At 37.3% G+C, this 21897-nt stretch overlaps 1 protein-coding gene across 1 annotated transcript in view; it reads left to right on the forward strand.

Moving 5' to 3' along the window:
- EFL1 (elongation factor like GTPase 1) overlaps positions 1-21573 on the forward strand; it is a 63397-nt gene extending 41824 nt beyond the window's left edge. The window contains exons 15-19 of the mRNA XM_041418900.1: positions 876-1007; positions 3442-3589; positions 7215-8218; positions 10764-10948; positions 21014-21573. Coding sequence (XP_041274834.1) covers positions 876-1007; positions 3442-3589; positions 7215-8218; positions 10764-10948; positions 21014-21202 — 1658 coding nt within the window. The 3' untranslated portion in view covers positions 21203-21573. The remainder of the gene's footprint in view (positions 1-875; positions 1008-3441; positions 3590-7214; positions 8219-10763; positions 10949-21013) is intronic.
- The last annotated feature ends 324 nt before the right edge of the window (positions 21574-21897 follow it).

Here is a 21897-nt window from a genome sequence, read left to right on the forward strand (position 1 = left end):
TAAATTATGAATGATGTGCAGTTGGTTAGGAATTTGAAGGCAATAATTTCACATTCTCTTAAATGTGCCAGCCAGCCAAAATTCAGTATGCATTTACAGCAGCTATTTTGCAGATTTATAGCTAATATTTTTTCTATATTTTCTCTTATCACTACAATTTAATCTCACTTTTCTTCAACTTGTCAGCATTATAATGTATAACAGAATGAGAACTAATAACTTACAATGGGATTAATTCATTTTTACAAGAATCAAGTTGGACAAAAAGTGAATCCCAAATGGGCATGAGGGGGTGGAAGGAAAAAAAAAAGCATTCTTCACAATAATACTAATAATGAAGCACTGGAGGAGGTTGCCAGCAGAGGCTGTGCAGTCTCTACTGTAAAAAGTGTTTAAATCTTGAGAAGAAGGTCCTGAGCAACTTGATCTAATTGTGATGTTCCCCCTGCTTTGGCCTGGATGTTGGACTGGATGACCATTGCAGGCCTCGTGCAATCTAAATTTTTCTAAATTTAAACCACCAGAATTAAATCTGAGCTGTACAAAGGCTTGGACATATTAGAAGGGAAAAAATTCCTCATGTCCTTCTGTTCTTCAGAGCTATAAACATGCCTTTTAAAATACTGAGGGAATGCAATGGGAACTGTGAGACTAAATATCAAATGTCACACCAAAGACTTAAGAACCCAGTTTATGGACAAGTATCTTAACAGATACTTTATATGGACAGTAAGGAATTCTTGAATCCTCCTTTTGTAATTAGAATGATTTCACCTTTTTTTAACTTGATGATCATGTTTCTAGTCTCATTTAATATGACAGTTGGTGATCTTTTTTTTGTTGTTTTGCCTTTTTTTCCCCCCAATTTCTATTAGGAATAGGAGGCCTGCAAGATTTTGTGCTGAAGTCTGCAACACTGTCAACATCACCTGCTTGTCCACCATTTACACCTCTCAACTTCGAAGCTACCCCAATTGTGCGAGTAGCAGTTGAACCCAAACATCCAAGTAAGCCTCGAGAAAAGTGGGGATGGTAACACTAGCTCAGTGTGGCTGCAGTGCAGCTTCCAGCCCTCGGTGATTTGGCTAGTTTATGAGCTGGCCACTGAATCAGACACTTGCCCAGTATAAAATAAACCTGCAGGTTGGCAGGAGGGCGGTGTGAGTTGTTGCAGCTGCCTCGCTCCTGTCTCGGTAGGTGAGGAGACACAGGAGAAGTTGTTGTGCCCTTTTGTGACAGCTGTTCACAAGTCAGACGCTGCATGGGCTGACAGTTCAGTGAAGGTGAGCAGATCTGTGGGTTCTGTCTGCTGCCCTTCCTTTATGGCTGTCAGTAAGCTTGTGCTGCTGCAGGTTTGCAGTACTGCTTCTCCTTGGTGCCCCCACCCCATTTCCTGCAAAACAGAGTGGGATACCTCTGGCTTTATTTGAATTTCAGCCCAATTTCCATTTGTTGTTGTAGCATTGGTAGAACCAAAATAACTGGCTTTATGTTCAGTTGCAAAATACTCTTAAGGCTGAGATTACATGTTGTTTTTAGAGAGCTATTGGACAGCTTGGCAGCTCTTTGTTTCATGTGTTTGAGTAACAGATAATCATATATTGTACATCCTCCATTTGTTAAAGCAGTTTTGAAAGTATTGGAAATTACTGGTTCTGCAGATTGTAGTATTAAGTTGAAAATATTAAAGGAATGTAATTCTAGAACTGCTGACCAGCTTGGGGGTAATTTTTGTTTCTTAAGAAATGAAGCTGGATCACTCTTGCACCATTACTTAGTTTCTCCTCCTCAGTAGCTTCTGAGTTTATGATCTGAACTAAATTTTTTAGGGGACAAAAGCCTGAAAGGTGGTTGGTTATATGTGCAGAAGTCTCCTGAAAATTCACTGTTGCTTGCAATAACAGGAAGACAAACAAAATGTGGCCATAGCAGTTGCCCAGAGAGCTGTGTGTAGTCTTGAGGTGGCCCTCACACACTGTCACATATGTGCATTGCACTGCCACATCAGACCTGCTTCAAAACTACATCTGCTTATGTTGAAAAATGACTCATATAAATTATTTCTCCATGTACATTTTACAAAATTACTGCATGTCTTCACGCTCATGTCAAAATCTTCCTGTATGATTGCCATAAGCTCCAAAAGAAAGAAAAAAGTACTCATCATTCCGTGAGCTTAAATGCAGAGACAAAGTTGAAAGTCTGTGTTCAAACTCTGTTGGCCATGTGAAATAACTCTGCAGTTTTTCCACTTTTCATTTATTTTTTGTTTTTCAAGGATATTTTTCTGTTACACCCTTACAAGCTCAGCAGTAAATAAACAATATCATATTTCTTTTAATAGTCTCCAAGTGAATGACAACTTTAATGTCACTCTTTCTTCTGAATATGAATATACATTCCTGGAAACCCCTGGGGTATTCTCTACTGCATGTGTAGAATAAAAAAAGAATTTATAATTAATTTCTTTAAATTGTGTTCATTATGAAAGGCTGCTGACATGGGGTGTTTATGCATAGCTTTGATGTAATCTAGCCAAATTTGACTCAGCTGTGCTTGTTCATTCTTCATTAACTTTAAGACAGCTCATTTTAAACACCTTCATTTTAGGGACAGCTGTGATTTGTTTCACTGAAAAGCTCTCACATTCCTGATTTTTCCTCTTTTCAGATTTTAATTACTTTAAAGCTTTCTAGTGGCTTACAGCTACTTCAAAATCCTTCCTGTGCTTTATTTGAAGTTACGCCTTCTAAGCAATCCATACTGATACTTATACTCTTATTTTAGTAAAGTTAATATTATTATTTATTTATTTGGAGCATTTTAGGCATTAGCAATTTGCTACACTTACTTATAAAAGATTGCAAGGAAATGAAATTATTTACTGAAAGATGACTTTAAAAAGTTGTCATAGATAAGAAAGGTTGTAATTCGATAATTTGTGAAAATGAGGAGTGAAGTCCTGATTTTTTTTATCACTTAATTTTGATAAAATTCAGGGGTTTTATTGGGTGTGAGCTGTTCATGAGCTGTATCTGAAGTTAATTGTGTATAGGAAGAAACATAGCACAGTCATAGTCAATAGGTGACCTGTTCTGCTGAATCTGCTGTAAAGCTGTGTAAACAAAAAATGTGCAATCCACTGAAGTGTGGTGTTATATGGTTATATTTGTATGATGTGAATTTTGTCATCAGTACATAAATTGTTGGTGACAAATTCTGAGTGCAGCTTATGTTTTCAGTTGCTGCTCTTAAACCTTGCTGCTCTGTGTGACTCATAAGCAGAAAATTGCCCACTGAAAGTTTTTGTGTATTCCTCAAATACCTATTTGTGTTCAGGTTTCCATGAAAATGAGTGTTACTGTTTCTCAGTTTAAGTCTATCCTATTTTGAGTATTTCTTTCCCGGTATTCCTTTGTTAATAGCACCCTGTTTTGCCAGGTGATATGCCTCAGCTGGTCAGAGGGATGAAACTTTTAAACCAAGCTGATCCATGTGTGCAGGTTTTAATCCAGGAGACAGGAGAACATGTGCTGGTGACAGCAGGAGAAGTTCATCTTCAGCGCTGCTTGGATGACCTGAAAGAAAGGTTAGAGGGGCAAGGAGGAAGAAATATTTTTAGTTCAGTAGGTGTCTGTTGTATTTCCCTGTCAGATGGATATCTTTGATTTATGTTCTGGTAAAATAGAGCTTTATCCACAAACAGTTTTTACGATTGAGTCATAAATGTACCTTTTTGTAGCTATAAAATTATCTGAGTTTGGCAGAAGCCACTAGTTCATTATTTCTATACATCTAACACAGACTTTCTACAAATTCCAAATTGCAGTACTTTCAAGGGTCTTATTAAGAATGTAATGTGGCATTTCTACAAAATAAAAACTGAGAGGACTCATGTCTGAGAAATGAACTCTGAAAAATCATAAAGCACCAAGACCAAAATTATATGTGCACACTCTATCCTGTGCCTTTTCTCACTGATTTTTTTTAAAGGTTAATGTCTTCTCATTCATGAGTAGTATTTTTTGCAAGCACACATGAATATATTTAGTATCCTCTAATGTTTCTTCAAATGGCAGAAGAACAGATTTCTGAAACAATCCCTTCCTGTAACTTCATTTACTAAAACATTTCTGATACTTCTGCCTCATACATTTACTGGTATTTTCTTCCTAAACCAAAGAGCAAACTTGATGAGTGGTTGAATGTTTGTCTTACTATAACCATACTCATTTTAGTTAATATCAGAGAACTGTAGTTTCTTATGAAAATTACACTGGATCACTTGTAAAACTGGATGTATGTTTTAATGGTTATTCTCATTACAATTTAGTGCAATGTATTTTTACTGCTTCTAAAAATGTGGTATTATTTATTGATACATTTTACTCAAATGTAATGTGTTTAATCAAAACTGGTTGTGCCTGTCTTTAGCTGCAGTTTGCATAGCAGGATTGTGTTATTGGCAATGATCCAAATCTGAAAAAAAAGAAAGTTAAGATAATACTCCATGGAAGGGTAAAAGGATTATAGTGAGCAGCTAGTAGGGCTTACTTACATACATTTATGTACATTTACATCCCTAAACTTCTGTTTCATGCAGTTGTCATCTAATTTGTCTTTTGTTAAGACAACGATAGTCTGTCAGAAGTGACCATTTTGTACCCCTGTGCCTGTGGCATTGTGAGCAGAAACAAGAAACACCTGGAGGCACAGGCAAGCTGGGCTCCCACCACTGTCCTGCCTGACTGTGGTTCATGATTTCTCAGTTGGGTACCAGCTCCCAGAAGGAGTTGGGAGCAGGTGTGTTCACTATGGAGCCCATGCTGCTTCTAAATCTCTCAGGATTTGGCATATTTTAGTTGCCATCCCTCACACATCAGCTCGTGGTGATGCCTTGAGAGGCTACCTAGAACAAAGACTAGACAGAGTAAAGAAATAAAGTAGGTATTTATTAAAAAGGCCTTCAAAGGATACACCTTGGCCAGTACAAGAGCCTGGCCAGGGCTACACCCAAGATTGACTCTGAATCATGAGTTTTCACACTTTTGTAAGTTTTGATTCATTTCCATATTGGGGCTAATTATCCCACTGCAGCTTTAGGTTATGAAGTCCCATCCTCCCAAATTGCTCTCCTCAGTTCACTGTTGTTTACACTTTTTGGGCCTGAAGCTGCAGTGGTGTCCTTGGTTCTCAGGCTGGAAAAGGACTGTTTTGTCTAACTAAACTGCTAACAGTTTAGTTATATGTTATATATTTAGTTATATGAAGTTCAGATTATATACTAATGCAGTACAGGATCTGGAAAATATGAAAGCTAAAACTTAAGACGTCAGTGGGACAAGAATTGTCCCTTCCTTCTCTCCCCATTTTGTAGAAGAAAAACTCCAGGATGGGATTCTTGTCTTGCTCCATTCCTCATGGATTCTGTGTTAATTATGACAGTGGTAAACTGGCACTACTTAACTACTAAATTGTGAAGAGGAGAAGTTGTGCTCTGAAATGTGCTCTTTGTTTCTGTATAAATGTTTAACTTCTTCTAAATGCTCATAGTTTGGAAAAGCAAATGGTGAACTAGGGATCAAGACAGCATATAATAACATTAAAATGTGACCCACAAGGTTTTCCTCCAAAATATTAGCAAAAGTTATTCAAAATGCTTCAGTCACACTTGAAGGAAGGGGGCAGGATCTTGATATTGGCTTCTACCACAATTGCATCAACTGGGTTTTGCAGATTTGATGCTTTTGGACTCGTTACAGCAGTTGGGGGGGGTTCTACTGAATTCAAACTATATTACATTGTCAAGATTTTATTCAGACTTTTTCGAAGGTGCATATTTAATTTTAGCTTTCCCACTGTGTATTTAGAAAATTATGTTCAAGTGACACTTATTGTCAGAGATGTGGAGAGACATGGAAACAACTAAAAGATTAGTCATCTGTGTTCATCTAAATGATTAAATATGGATGTTCTGCTTGATTTCACCAAATTTATATTTTTTGTTCCCAATTAGTTCTTTTTGAATGGAGTAAGAAATTAGATCTTGTAACTTTCAACATTTTATTTTCTGCGTTGTACAATAGAAATTTTTAGAAATTTCTTTCCCAGGAGCATTGTAAATACTAGCATGAGGGGATTCAATTACCCTTGTCAGAATGAGAAACAAAGAGAATTAAGGTAATGGTGACATATGGGTGGGTCTGTGTTTGGTTTTTGGTATAATGTAAATTCTTGAAAGAACTGCAAAAGGGATAAATCTCCTGATTCTGACTCCCATTTTAAATAAGTCTTACAATTGTATTTTCTTTTCTTCTGCAACTTTTTTTATCGCTGCCAAAATTTACCAGAACATAGGAATTTTTGTTTGTCATTTAATGAACCTGATCAGAACTCATGGATGGTTAAGGAGGATACACAGCTCTGATCTTTGAGTCTGTCAGATAATAAATAATTCCTCCGTTTCCCTTGCTGTCATTCACAACATTTGACCTAAAACGTTTCACCTGACTTTAAAACATCACTTTATAGCATTTTATAATAGTGATTATTATAGACAAAGCTCTGTTAAGGTTTCCCAGTGCTTCATCTTCTCTGTGCATCCCTCTGTGTGAGCAGTTGTGCTGGCTCACACCAAGTGTCCATCTCTGTACCATGTCTGAGCAGTGTGGCCAGCAGCAGGGGTAGGAGGAGTAAAACTGGAGTAGCTGTGATGCTTTCCCAGGCCTCTGTCATTTTCAGTCCAGGGCCCTTTGTGGTTTGGTTGTCAGTTAATCCTGGTCAGCCTTTCCCATACCCCATGCGGTTTTGTAGGTCTCTGTTGCACCCTTGGAATATCTGAAGGCTTCTTGTGCTTGTGTTCCTTTGATCATCTTTATTCTCAGTTTTTTTCTAGTTCTGTTTCGTTTGAGGGCAGAGAACAGCACATAGTTTCCAAGATGTGGGTGAACCAGTGATTTATGCAGAGGCATAGAAATGCTTTTGCTTTTATTTTCTTGAGTTCCTTTCCAAATATTTCTGAAGACATAAAAGGCAGTGCTTCTTTTTTGAAGTACATAAAATTTGAGTTTGAAATGCATTACCTAGTAATCTATGTTGCAATCAGATTTCTTCATGAACATCTGTTCCGTGTTAAGGCCATTGCCCTACCTCCCACCCCCAAGTTTAAAACTATTTTCAAGATCTTAAACTAACTGTTAAACTTTATTTTGCAGGTTTGCAAAGGTGCAGATCAGTGTATCTGCTCCTATTATACCCTTCCGAGAGACCATAACAAGACCTCCCAAAGTTGATATGGTGAATGAAGAAATAGGAAAACAGCAGAAAGTTGCTGTCATACACCAAACAAAAGAGGACCAAACTAAAATTCCTGAAGGAATTCAGGTTGATTCAGATGGGCTTGTTACAATTAATACTCCAAATAAACAAGCTACTCTCAGTGTGAGAGCAATGCCACTCCCTGAGGAGGTAACTCGACTTCTTGAAGAAAACAGTGATTTAATTCGAACTATGGAACAACTCAACACATCTCTGAATGAAGATAAAAAAACACATGAGATAAATCAGAAGACTCTTGATAGAATCAAAGAATTCAAACAAAAGTTGGAGAAAAGTCTTCAGGGAAGAAAGTGGAGAAACGCTGTTGATCAGATCTGGTCATTTGGACCACGGAAGTGTGGACCTAATATTTTGTTACATAATTTTGGGGGCTATAAAAGATCTGTGTGGCAGTGCCTTGGGAACTCTGTGAAAGAAGTAGGTAAATACAGAGACTTTGACAATAGCATAGTGAGTGGATTTCAGCTGGCTACACTTTCAGGTCCCATGTGTGAAGAGCCTCTCATGGGAGTTTGTTTTTCAGTGGAAAAATGGGAAATAAGTAAAGCTGGAGATCCTCTGTCAAATAGCAGGCAGGATTCAGGGGAACTTGATGCCACAGAACATCAACAAAATGAAGATAATACTCGAGCAAACAGTTGCACTGATGAAGGTCCCAGTGCAAATGAACACCAGGACAGGAACCAAAGTGGCACAGAGTCACCTGAGAAAATGAGTAAGCACAAAGGAGAGTTATTACTTGCAGATTGTTATGGCCCTTTCTCTGGACAGCTGATTGCCACCATGAAGGAAGCCTGTCGTTATGCTTTGCAGGCAAAGCCACAGAGACTCATGGCAGCAATGTACACCTGTGAAATCATGGCTACTGCAGAAGTTTTAGGTAAGGCTGGGAAAATAAACCTTTGCCAAGAATTTGCCTTCTGATTTCCAAGGTGAGGTCTTAGAAATGAGACTGAATCAGAAGGTATAACTTCTTTGAAGGTTTTGTCAGGAGTCTTACAGTTCTCCAGTAGATTCTCTAATGACTTTGTAATGCCTGTAATATTTACACTATTCTGAATGAGAATTCAGCATTCTTCTTTTTATCGGAACCACTGGCATAAAGAGCAATGCTACCTATGCCTTTGTGAAATGCAAGATACAAAATGTTGCCTTTCTATGAAGTTTTTGTAAGACCAGCTTCAGTAACCATGAATATCAACACTGTGCCTTATAATTAAGCATAAATTCCATGAAGAGAAGGGTAACCTCTCCTGTTTATTAAGGGAGTGCAAGATCTTAGCAAATGCCTTATCAAGATATTTTAATACAATAATACAAAAATAAAATCAGGAAAAGAAATACTGAATTATTGTTGCAGTCCAGTTGGTAGTTTTGCATTTTTAAGTAGCATCTGTATCCTTCTGGATGCAAGTTCCTCAACCCAGCACATGCCAAGTGGTGTCACTTATATTACCTTACCACATACACCTACTTAAACTTGTTTTTATGACCTATTTATGACACCACTTAACTGTATTTGTTCTTGGAGTTTTCCATGGGAGTTGCTTGCATGCTGAATCTGATCCAAAGCACTGAGATTTTCTTTAAAATTAGCTTCCAGTGCATTTAAGCTATCAGCAATTTTACTTTGACTGTACTAATCATGGCACAGCATATCCCACTTACAAGAATGAAATACTTGGTTACTTGTAAAAAAATCTCAGCTGTTGTGCACACAATCATACTGATAGCAGTCCAAAGACCAAAAGTTGCAGTTGTTGTAATGAAAAGAAATGCCTCAGAGTGAGCAACTGCTTTGTGCAGATGCATGATCCTGTTCTTTGCTGGAGGTGCCCTGCAGTAGGCCTGGTAAAGGGTGTGCTGCCATGGGCTTTTGGGCACATTACCCTAAACATCCCCTACTATGGCAGGGCACTTTGGCATTTCAAACTCTTTCCTAATGTGTAAGATTACTAATAGCTGTCAAAACTGGATTGTGGATTGTTCCATATTGCTGTTCCAGAAGCACTTTGGCACATTGCTTCTGAGTCTCTATATCAAGTTATAAGCAAGGTACCAATTTTTAAACCTCAAAAACACTGTATAAATTGCTGTTTTCCAAACTACTCAGTGCCCAAAAGGCATGATTGTTTACACTGAAGTAATAAACGTGCATTGGCTCATCTATTGTGCTATAAATCCAAATGGAAACATGGCTTTTTTATGCATATATATGTATATTTAATGAGTGTAATTTAGGACTCAGACATGCAAACGAATTAGTACAGTCTAATGAATGTGAATTGTGTTGTAATAGCCATGGACATGCACTTAGTTCATTACAAATTCATGGGTTTCATTTTTATTGTGGAAACTTCAGCTAATAAATTGTATCCTCATTAGAAGGAGTGAAAAGCAGGCCTTCAGTGCAGTCAGGCTTGACAGTTGACTTGTGTCAAACCACTGGCTTTGTATCTTTATTCTTTCCTTTGGTATTCCATACTTTGATACCCTGAGAATTTTGATCTATCTCCATATTGACCTGCTTGTTTCTAAGATGGCAGCTTCTGCAAAAGTGAAGTCTTCTGTGTTCTCAGAATATAAAACTTTTTCCATCAAACTTTTCTGACAATCATTAACTCAAACTGAAGCTCAGGAGAGGAACAGGGACGGGGGACACAGTGTTTTTAAGTGTTTTTCTTGTGTGCCTACTATCTTGATCAACACAAATTTATTTGATAGTTTTTGTCTGTAAAATACTTACAAAAATATGATACCTACTATGAAGTCAAACATGGGCATTTTCACAGCTACTTTCATGACATATGGACAGTATTTCAATGGATTGAATATTAACTTGGGAAAGAAAATTGAAATTATCCATGACTAACGTAAGACTAAATTTATTAACAAACCAACTGAACTCATTAAACATAATAAATATGTAGTATTCCAGATAAACTAATTTTTTGTGATTAGAATAGCTCTCCACAATCTGGGACAAGTACCATGTAGGGATATGGTGATCCACGCCAATTTCTACCAGTAGCTTAGATACAATTCCTGAAACACAATAATATTTCTTAGTAATGATTCTCAAATATTTGGTTATAAGAAAAATAGCAAGTTAGGCACATAATCTGGCAAAGTGCCTTTTTAAAACAGTCATATGATTGTATGAAATGAACATAGATGGATTCATCCAGCAGTACTAATGTTTTACACATTACTCAGATGGTTCTGCACATTGTATTGCAGAATATGTTGTTTGAATTTAGCATGTCCATTTAATTGATTGACTTACAAAATAGAATTTCAGCCAAAAAAGGTTATGCATTTTACTTAAGGCTGAGCCTTCCTGAACAAATATTGATGTGTTTCTCTTCATGGTGTATTCAGGATGTGAATATGTTGGTAAGCTGATGGGAATTGTGTCTCTGCAGGTCGTGTGTATGCTGTGCTGTCCAAAAGGGAAGGCAGAGTGCTGCAGGAGGAGATGAAAGAGGGGACGGATGTGTTTATTATTAAGGCAGTCCTGCCAGTAGCAGAAAGCTTTGGCTTTGCTGATGAAATCAGGAAGAGAACCAGTGGCCTGGCCAGTCCACAGCTGGTGTTCAGCCACTGGGAGGTAAAAATATCTATTCATTCCATCTGTTTTGGTGATCTATTTCCTGTAGATGTGGCAGACTGGAATAATAAGCAGAAAAGGTTAAGTTTTGGTCAAGACATTTGATTAATTCCTTTTTGAAATGAGGAAAAAAACCTTATATTATTTCTTTTTGTAGATATGCTGTTCAGAAATGTATTTATATTTTGTTTAGATGGGATGCTTTTTTATTTCAATAGCAAGTAAGTCTTTCATAAATGAAACTGCTGCTTTATAGATGTGTTTTCCTGTATTTATGTGCCCGTATTTATGAGTTCTCTGGTAAACTTATTTGGGGAATGGGAAAAAAACCAAAACCACAAAACAGCCCCAGCTTACCACTAACAGAAAAGAAATGTATCAGCAAATCTAATGCATATAAAAGTTAACCTCTTAAGGTCTAGCAGGCACCTTCCATATTCCAAGCCAACATAAATTTTCATGTTTAAAAGACAAATCAAAGAGATTTCATTCTTTCAAAATTGAATCTGTTGATTTGTGCCCTCAAAATCATTCCTTTTGGTCATCCTTGCCACTTAAAGAAATGAAGAGTTGAATGTGAAGGTGTAAATCAAGTGGGAAAACTGGTGAGGAGTGTCATCAGCTGAAAGTGCAGTGTAGTTTGTTCCTATGATGTGGGGAGTAGATATTCAGGGGGAAAATTAAAAGACTGTAAATCAGAGCTCCTTGTTCAAGACAAACACACCTGCCTTGTCAGGCTCCTCAGAAGACTCCACTGAAGAAGCTAAAAATGTCTTCACGGGCAAAAGTCAGTGGGTGTAAACTTTTCACCTTAAATTCTTAAAATAACTTCAAAGTCTGTAGTTTTTCTGGGTTTGGTTGGGGATGTTTGTTTGTTTGTTTTGGTCAAGCCTTCCGTTATTTGGTGTTAGAAAACAATAGAATACTTTGTAAATGGATGAAAAAAAATCTTTGTTTGTTAGATCCTGGATTTATTTTGTCACCTGAAATGTCAGGTCTCTGAGTACAACCAGCTGTAGATTTTGAGGTCAGTGACACTTCCTGCAGTTACCAGCTATGGGCTGCTTACCAATGTTTCTCTGCAGTATGTGCTGCTTTTTCATATGGTGTGAATTCTTCATCCACAGCTAAGTTGTCCCCCTAGCTGTAAAATACTCCACTGACTGTATTTCTTTGTTAGTAACTGAGTACTTGAAACGGTCCACTTGGAAAAGCACATTATGTCTTGCTTGGCAGTGGTGCCTTACTGGTGTTAGTAAATGCAGGCACCAAGGACTTGGCTCTCCTCCTTTATATTGATTTATTTAATCTTCTTGTAACTAAATACACCTTCACATAGAACCACAAAAGGAAAAAGAGCTGCACAGAATGCAGAAAGGAAAACAAAAGATCCTTCACACATGGTGTATCCCCACAAAAAAATAGATAAGTTTCATCTTTTGAGAATAGAGGTTTTGGTTACAGCCAGTTACAGATCAGGTCCCTCAAACCAGGGAGTGTTGGCTGTACTGTGTACAGTAATCTTGTCAGTTCTGGATGTCTCCTCTGAAGTGCAGCTGGTGAGGTTTTGTGGCTTTAGTGGCCTTTTGTCTGAACCTCTGACATCAGTGCCCTGAAGGAATATCAGCCAGTAGGACGTCAATTCCAGCTAACCATTGTTCTCTGCCAGTTTCTTTAGGATTTGCAGCTCCTGTGCTCCAGCACTAAGCAAAAACATAAACCCTGTGGCTCTCAGGCCTCCCTTTCTATCTCCAAGCATTGGTGTGTGCATTCACTCTCAGATGTTATGAATTTCACGTAAGAAAATATTCACATATGATTATAGATATTCACAGGACAGAGGGATTTGAACAACTGGCAACATATTCTAAAACTGACCTCTGAGAGAGATTATAATTGCAGCTACTATGTTAAATGCATTGGTAGTAGGAAAATTACTGTGTAAGCAGTCACCTTTCCACCTGGGGAATTTGTCAGTGGGGGAGGGTTGGGTTTTTTGTCTCCATGAAAGCCATACTCACATATTTTTGTGATAAAATAAGCCTTTTACTAAGCTACTAGTAATGTTATCTCTGTGCAGTGATGGCAGGAGGAGTGCATGTTACTCTCACATCATCAAGACAATTTCTAAATAAATACAGTTTTCAGAATCTCTAGTATTAGCATGACAGAGAAACCATGAGAAATTATTTGTATCTCAGCTCCTGTTTCTTCCTCTTTTTGAATTCTGCACAAAGTTGCATCAGGTGCTGGGCATGACTTTGACATTATCACTTTACTGATGAATTATGGGGTATGTATCTACATGATGAACACCATCATTGTATTTGAATCCCTACTATTCAGTGCATCATTGTGTAAGATAATATGATGTGAACTTTGTGTAATCTTAAGCTGTTTTTTCCTTCGTGTTAAAACTGTGTTACTGAGAGTGTGGCTGCTGCTTTAATTGCACACTCTCCAAACCCTTCCATGGCATTCTGAATGAGCTCTGTGCTGCTGCTGTTTTCTCAGTGTGCTCAGCTCATTAGCTGAGTACCTGGCACATGTATTTGTCTACACAAATTCCTTCTGCTGTGTTGTTAACCCCATTTTACACAAAGGGAAATAGACAGTTTGGGGGATTTTCAGACTTCCAAATACTTTGTCCTATGGAAATCACATGCGTAGAGTATGTTTAAAGAATTGAGGTTTGAGTTCACTCTTTTATTATATTTTCTTACCATAATTTGTAGACTCTAAACACAGGAAAGTCAGTGATAGAGCCTACATTTAAATGAAGCCATTTTGGTCTCTCTGGAAATGATATTGCCTTTTTTTTTAATTCAGATAATGAATGGATTTTGTGTAGTTCAGATTGCTCCAGCCCCCAGGGATGGAGCAATACATATATCGAGATCTGTCTTGTCAGATACTCCTTTTTTATTAATTTTTTCTGGCATGCTCATGCAATTTTTTCCTGCCTGTAAAGGACAGCACCAAGTAACCATTAGTGGGAGCTTTCAGTTTAGTCACAGCTTAAAAAAAATTATTTTAAAAGTTAGGTGTATTGGGTTTATTTGGCAGTACTTTCTTAGATTTCAATATAAACTTTCTTATTTAATTGTTAGTGTAAAATATTTAACTTTGGGATAATTATGAACTAGTTGTATTTTTTTTAAACTTTGAATTAATAATACATCTTCAGTTAATGTATGTTTCTGTTTGACCCTATTTTTTTGTTCTCAATTCTTTGCAGTTATATCTTTTACTCAGTCATGTTATTTTATCTTAATCATAAGGTTTTGAACAAGAAGGTATTTGTGATTGCACAATCCTTAGAATAATGGAACTCTCATCCCATTTGGGAAATCTGTGTTAAAAGTGAAAAAAAAATGTGTAAAAAATGCATATGGCTCTATTCAGATGCTGATTGAATTTTCAGCAAGAATTGTCAAAGGCATCTACTAATTGTAAAGTTGTGAAATGTATAAATTCCTGTTACATCACATCTTTTCAATTGCATGTATATTAACTATTAAACATACTTTCCTTCTTAAGGGGGCACGAGTGAACTGTAAACACATATAATCAGAATTGTTTGTCATTATCCCTTCTAAGTAGAATAGTGCCTAGAACGTGCCTCAGGGCTCTGGAGAAAGGTAAGAGAAGGGCTGTGTGTAATAATTGCTAGGAATATGAGTCTTCTGAATGTGGAAGTTTTATATTCTGAATTTTAATTCATGCTTTTTGAATTGTAAGTCATTTTACAGCTCGGAAGATGGGGCTTAATATAGAAGTTGCTGGATGAGATTGTTAGGCTTGCATTAAACAGGAAGCAGGCTGAGGTAATGAGAGAGATCTATTCTATGTTTGAACTGTAATTTTACATACATTGTTGCACCAGTGACAGTTTGGGCACATAAATGGATTCGAGGAGGAACCTGGAACCTTTCAAATATAAAAAGCTCATTGTTTTGGCAGGAACATCTGAAGCTAATTGAAACAGTAAATAAGAGTGGTAGGGGTGTGGCTTTAATTCTCTTTCTCAATACATGTTTCTTAAGTAATAGGAAAAAATGCAGCAGTAGAGCCACACATCTCCTTTTTTTCATTTCCAGTTACCAAATTCCCATTAACAGCTCCTGGCTGGAGTCAGGGGTAAAGTTTAGCTGTCACTGTTTGCGACACAAACAAGGATGATGCTCTTGAGCCAAAATAAACTTGTATGAGTTTATTTTATAGCTTACTGTGTAAATGTTCATTATTACAATATTTCTTGGAAGAGGAGTTCTTGTGTCTAACCAGGCATTTTTAGGCTTTGGCAGTCCCCATTATATTGTGAGTGGAAGCTCTGAATTATGGGGTAGTTTTGGATGCTTCTTTTATTTGCAGGGTGTCCACACACCCAGTATGCTCATGTGGGGTATTGTCTGTTCTGGAAGCACCGTGCCAGTACCCAAGTGGCCTTGAATTTGCTTGTGCCTAGTGCAGAACCACTTGTGCAGCATTACCCAGCATATTACATATGGTTTTCTTGAAAAACAGTAGGTAACTGTTCACATACACCTCTGTGTTCTTTGTTTCTCAGGGCTACTTCAGACATCTCAGACATGCATATCAGCTGTACCTTTCTCAGTTGCATAGTCTGTATCTGTCATTATTAGGTGATAGACACCACTTGAACTGTAAATGCTCTTGAAATACCTTTCTACCATCCAATTTTCAAAGGTAGAAAGGATTCTGATCCACTGGAATCCATATCATCTTTGAAATTTTTCATAATAGTATTTTGACTTTTTTTGTCTCTTTTAACACAAGAAAGAACTTCTGGCATAATGTTTTCCTGGCTTGCTGATGGCTGCTGTGCCCAGTCACACTGAATTTAGTGTTTCTTGGGATTCCTTACTGAGCAGCTCACAAAGGCCATAATGTTGCTTGCTGTTCTTAAAATCTCCATCAGATTCTTTCTGTTCATGGTCCAGCTAAGGCATTTTCCACATTGATGATATTTGGCTCAAAAGAGATTTTCTGTCTTCATCAGACAGTAAGGATCAGTAGGGGAGATGCTACCAGGAGCATGGCTGTGTTCCCAAATCTGCCTGACCTTTTGGATGAACTAGGCAGATCCCTTCTGTTTGCTTCTGGTGCTTCTCTCAACCTTGTTTTGCATAATTAGGCTGCCTTAGGCAGAAACTGTTTCTTACCATCATTTTGTGAAATACACTAGACAATGGGACCAGGATCACTATTGGAGCCATCTGGGTGACACTGAAATGCAAATAATAAATCATCCTCAAAATAAGCCTTAAAATTCCAAGTACTCTTGAATTGCAAGTGGTCTGCTCTAACTCATGTCTTACTGAAAAGCTTGATTAGCTTAATAATCATTTGCAGGATTAGTACACACTCTATCGTTTATCAGTATTGACATAGTATGCTCATAGTATTTCTGTTTTTATTGATTATTATTACAGGTATTCCGATTATGTCTCTCACAGAGATACAAGCATTTATAGCTTGAATAATTAATGTGTTGTTGTTAAGCTAAAAGAGAGTGACATCTGTTTTGCCTGTGCTACTCTGCATGCTGCTACTAAACAAGTCCTAGGAGACTTCATTGTTTGGGTGTGTTGGTTTGAATAGTGGTTATATTTAATGAAACATCTTGCTTTAGAATGTTTTTTTCTTCTAAAGAATACTCTTCACTTACAATATTTGAAGTAATCTGTTCACTTCTTTTGAAATACCTAATCCCAGCTGACTACATTATGAACAGTTTTAATTATACCTTGAGTGGGTTCTGCAGGGGGTGATGGGACACATGCACTTCATGTATTTGACTGGGAGTTTTTATTTTTCTCTTAAGCATAATGGAATTCTACAGGTGTGCTTATAGTCATACTTTAAACAAATTTTTGTATCACCCAAGACTTCTAGAAAATAAATCAATGAAGATTAATTTAAAATGTTCCTTAATTTCAATGCTCCTTTAATAGGAACATTTCCATCACTTAGGCACTGTGTTTGCAATAACAGATTTAAGAACTGTTAAGCTGCTGTGCATTGATTCATTTTCGTGTGTTGCATTTTATATGGGCTCATTTAGAGAAAATGCTTATTTTCTAATAGAATAAATGCTGGTCCAGTGATCCACTGCATGGATCTCAATTTATAGTTCACTTTTTAAAATAAATGTCTTTCAGAAGAGCCTTGTAGATGTATAAAAATACTCAGTTGTGTTAAGGAGGAAGCACTTTGTAGTGTACACTTGAAGGAGTAATTGTGTGTGTGCTGGGCTGTTTGCAGTTAAGGCTGATGTGTCTGTCAGAGAATTCTGAGTAATAAATAAGCACTGGCTAGTTCATGCTGTTAAAAATAAAAATTCCCAAGTCCTAGAAACATTCCTGGAGGTGTGCTGAATTATCCAATTTACCATGTCATGCACAGTATAGTGATATTTGAAAATGTACTCTATCATAATGCTAACAATACCATAATTTCATTGGTTTTACAAATTCTTATTCCTAATGTTAGTGCCTCTTGACATCTTCTGTCTGTTAAACTTGGGACATAATATTTGGCTGTGGTAATTTATTTTTCTCCCTGCTCAATGGTTCCCAGACACACAATACACTGGCAGAGAGAGAGGCAGACCTTTGATAGAAGGTTAACTGAATTGCTTCGGTCCCTTAAAGATTTTTCATCTGTGGAAGACATATTATTTTGAATGCCCAGTTCTCTTTTGATTGAAGTTATATTTGTTGAGGAATGTAACTTTTTGTAAAAGTGTTGTCAAGATGCTATCACATTTCTGATTTTAAGGGGAGTCTTGGGCTATATGTTTTAGTTTTGTACTGAAAAAGTAGTATATGGAAACATTTAAATAATTTTAAATTAAAAGTGGCATGCAGCATAGAATAAGTAATGTTTCTAGGCATCTGTTCAGCTTTGAGCCTGTGGATTTTTCAGGATCCACAGTAAATGCCCTCTGTGAAATAACTATACCATATTCCAGAAGGAATGGTCCATTTAGAAAGTAATTCATCACTGAGGGCTTCATCCAGACAAAAACTCAATTCCTGTTACAAATTCCAGAACCATCCCTGTGTGGTTCCCATGAATACAAACAATAGCTCAGGACCTAAAAAGCTTCTTAGCTCTGATTCCAGGAAACCCAGACCCACCATTCTGACAGTTCCCATTGTAAGGAAATTGATGACAATGCTTTGGGACCATTCTCCTTTTGCATGCTTGCACTGTATTAACAGAGCAGGGGAATGATGGATTCCACCTGCTGTGAACATTTGCCTTGATGCATTAATGTGATATGAATAAAGAGGAACAGTATGGTTTGTGCCTTTGCTTTCACTCACAGAATCAAAACTTTCAAAAAAGAAAAACTTCCTACTTTTTTGTTTGGGTCACTGTCTCAGTCATGCCCCTGTGTGTCATAATAGGGTTACAGTGACTTCTTAAAGGTGATGACCTAGGTTCCTCTTTCCCATTGCTTACCATGGTAACACATCTGCTGATTATTCCATCTTTTATAGTGTATCTGCATCTATATGATAGGTAGGTGTAGTCCTCTAACAGAAATTTTCTGATGCCACCAGATCTTGCTCTAGAAGCAGTGTGTAGTGGTTGAATTATTTAGACAGGTTGATAAGCCAAGCTACTCCTGAGGTAGTTCTGTGAAACCTAATTAACCTCTTTACTGCACTGCTCTGCATCATGTAGCAGTACAAGGTTCATTCAGGATTCTGTAACCCTGTGCTGAAATAGCTTTACCCTTGCTGGCTAATAAATACTGAATAGTGCATTGAAACCTGCTGTTTTGCTTCCCTCAGACCTTTTGAAGCATAAAGAATTCTTGTCAGTGGAAGAAATATCCAGTGCAAAACTTCAGTAGAGCAAGTCTTTCATCAATTATTGAAAGAGCCAATCTGTCAAACCTGGGGATTTTCTTAAACATCCATCACTACAGTATCTAAATATTTACAGGTAGATTAGATCTGTGAGTTCAATTTTGTATACTTTTAGACTCCTCTGTTATATTCATTCTTCAAGAACCGCTGTCTCACTGCTTCTCTCTGGGCATAATTTCTGGGTGTTACATTTCTTGCCAGTTAAAAAAAGGCATCAAAGGGCATAGTAACACTCTAACTTAACCAGTTTGTAGCTGTAGAACCTCCCTTAGTAGTACAGTCTGAAGCAAATCCATTGAGCATCAATCGCCTTTTCTTCTTCATGTGTTCTGAGACTTGGAAATTTTTGTTTGCTCAGCTCTTCAGGCAGATCATGAAAGGGGAAGTCCCTTGTGACTTTACATCATTAAGATGTTCAGGATGAGCATCACAACAGCTTTATCAAGTCAGCATGCAATCTTCACTGCCCTTTCTCTGTATTTCTAGTGCACAAAGTAACAGTAAAACTTTCAAATTCTCATCGAGTGGGGACCATTCTTTTTTATTGATGTAAGCTATCAAAGAATCACCTTTAAGTTTCTGTGCGTTGGTTAGAAGGCCCTGTGCAAGGCATCAGAGTGGGTATGACTCAAGCAGATTCTTCTGTGGTTAGACAGTCCTTACGTGTATGGTGAAAAATAAACACAGAAAAATTTGGAAAGCTGAGTTTCAGACTGTTTATTTCTGAGCTCTACTTGCTTTTGGTTTTCAGCCAGACAACCCCGTGCATAGTCATTTCCCATGTAAATAATTGAGATTGGCTGTCACTTTGAGCACAAGTAATGCCTACTTAATTTAGTCTATGCTTAACTGTAGCAAACTAGAACTGTTTCTGTTGGTTTAGCTTTACATCCCATTTTTGCAAGATTGAACCTACAGTATTGCCTAATATAAATTAGGCTGCCATAGTCATTCTCCTAACTCCCCATAAAGTGTAATTTGTGTGGTTGTGTTGGAAGTTATTTAACATGAGGTATTAAATTAGGACTCCACAATTGTCGATGTTTCTGTGGAAAATCATCCATCTTCAGTGATCATTTTTTAATTCCTCTTGTTGTTTGTTTGAGCAACCTGAGCTTTAGGTTATTTTGCTAAGGTTGAACTACCGCATGGCAATTGAAAGGATTTGTCAGAAGAAAAAGTTTGCAATGGTAGAAAAGGCTTACAGCATTAAGCTAAAATTGGTAATTTAGGAAAATTTGTTCTCTCCTTGTCAGTTATTAGTGCTAATATTTCAGAAATTATTATAGAGTAATGTGCTCAGTTGTTACAACTGTTGTGGTTCTTGCAGTAACCAATACTTGTCTGGACTGCTTTTTCCATGAGGATTTTGTTTAAGAAATTAGTACATTATTACCTTTGGGGTTTTTTTTAGAAAAAACGTATTACCTGTAACTGCATCTTGTGAGGAAATCTATAATCAAGTAAAATTAGTATTTTTGAAATCTGCAGTAGAGCCTGTGTAATACTATATGGTCAATTCCATCCCTTCCCAGTGTTTGTATTTAGGGTTCTCTGTAATACCCTCTATGGTGGTCCCACAAGTGTGGGGTATATAGGATGGGCTGGAAATAAAGGCATGTCCAGTTTTTGTCTGATCATGTTAGATCTAAAATCTGTTCTAGAGGAGGGTTACAAAGCTGCAAGAACAGCTCTGCTAAATATGTTAGAACCAGAAACAGTGATTTTTAAACCATCTGTCCAACTCGGGATTCGGATTGGCAAACATAGGGCACAGAAATGAGCAGAAATCTTCAGTTCTGATAAATTCTAATGCAACTGTTGTGTGATAACGCTCTAAATAAGGAGTTCTCTCTTGAAAGTTGAGAATTTTCTGAACATTATTTAGCACTGTTTGCTGATGGGCAGTTGAAATTGCTTTTAGAAAGAACTGTGCAGATAATTGCAGCTAAATTTGAAAAGTTATTGTGGGCTTCTTAGGGCAAGAGCTGCAGAGTGTGTCTCAACTCTTGTTTTCAGCTTCCATAGCTAATTGCAGGGTTTCCAGACAACTTCATCTGCTCTACTTTGGTTTCTCTACTTCAACAGTTGATTCCTTGAAATACGCTAATAAACTTTTGTACTACTTGACTCTTTTTTTGTTTGTTTCCTTTTGTAGATCATTGCAAGTGACCCGTTCTGGGTGCCAACGACTGAGGAGGAATATTTGCACTTTGGGGAGAAGGCAGACTCGGAGAACCAGGCCCGCAAGTACATGAATGCAGTGAGAAAGAGAAAGGGGCTCTATGTGGAAGAAAAAATCGTGGAGCACGCTGAGAAGCAAAGAACTCTGAGCAGAAATAAGTAGCTGTGTCTGCCCCCTTTCTCTCCTGACACAGCTAAGTGTGGGTGGAGTATTTTGTATGCAGCAGATGCAGAATTTCATCTGGACTTTGTTCTTTGATACCATTTTTCTTACATGCTTTGTCTGTGGCTTATGTTTTAATAAACTTAAGCCTTTCCAACTTTTGTACAGAGAAAATAGTTTATTTATTGAAATAAAATAGAAGTGTATTCACTGCAATTGGTCTCAATTTTTAAAATTTAATGCCCTATTGAAAGTCCTGTCACAAGGATTAGGAACTCCCAATTCAATTTGTTTCTGTCTGATTTGTCATGTGTAGTTACAGTAAGAGCTGGTTAGCTAGCTTCTTGCAAATAAACCATGCACTGAATTTAGCTCTTCAATGGTTTTGACTGTTTTTTAAATTAATTTCTATAATGTATTTGTTTCTTACCCATACCTTTCATAGTTACCTGTGTGTAAATAGATGTAAGCCTATTAGGAATTTCTAAACTATTTGTTTTACTCCACTCCTCATGTAAGCAGTTATTTTAAGCAGTAATATATTTTCTTTAAATCAAAGGGCAAAATTAGCATATGTGGAAGACAGCACTGCAAAAAGCTGAGCGAGATTTGTCTTGTTTTCCCTCCTTAGAACACATCTTTTTAAAAACTTCAGTTTCCACAGACTAGGTGAGGGGAGTGAGTATCTCCAGTAT

The sequence above is a fragment of the Onychostruthus taczanowskii genome, unplaced genomic scaffold (assembly GCF_017590055.1).
Source record: "Onychostruthus taczanowskii isolate IOZ18803 unplaced genomic scaffold, ASM1759005v1 scaffold6, whole genome shotgun sequence".
NCBI classification, from domain to species: domain Eukaryota; kingdom Metazoa; phylum Chordata; class Aves; order Passeriformes; family Passeridae; genus Onychostruthus; species Onychostruthus taczanowskii.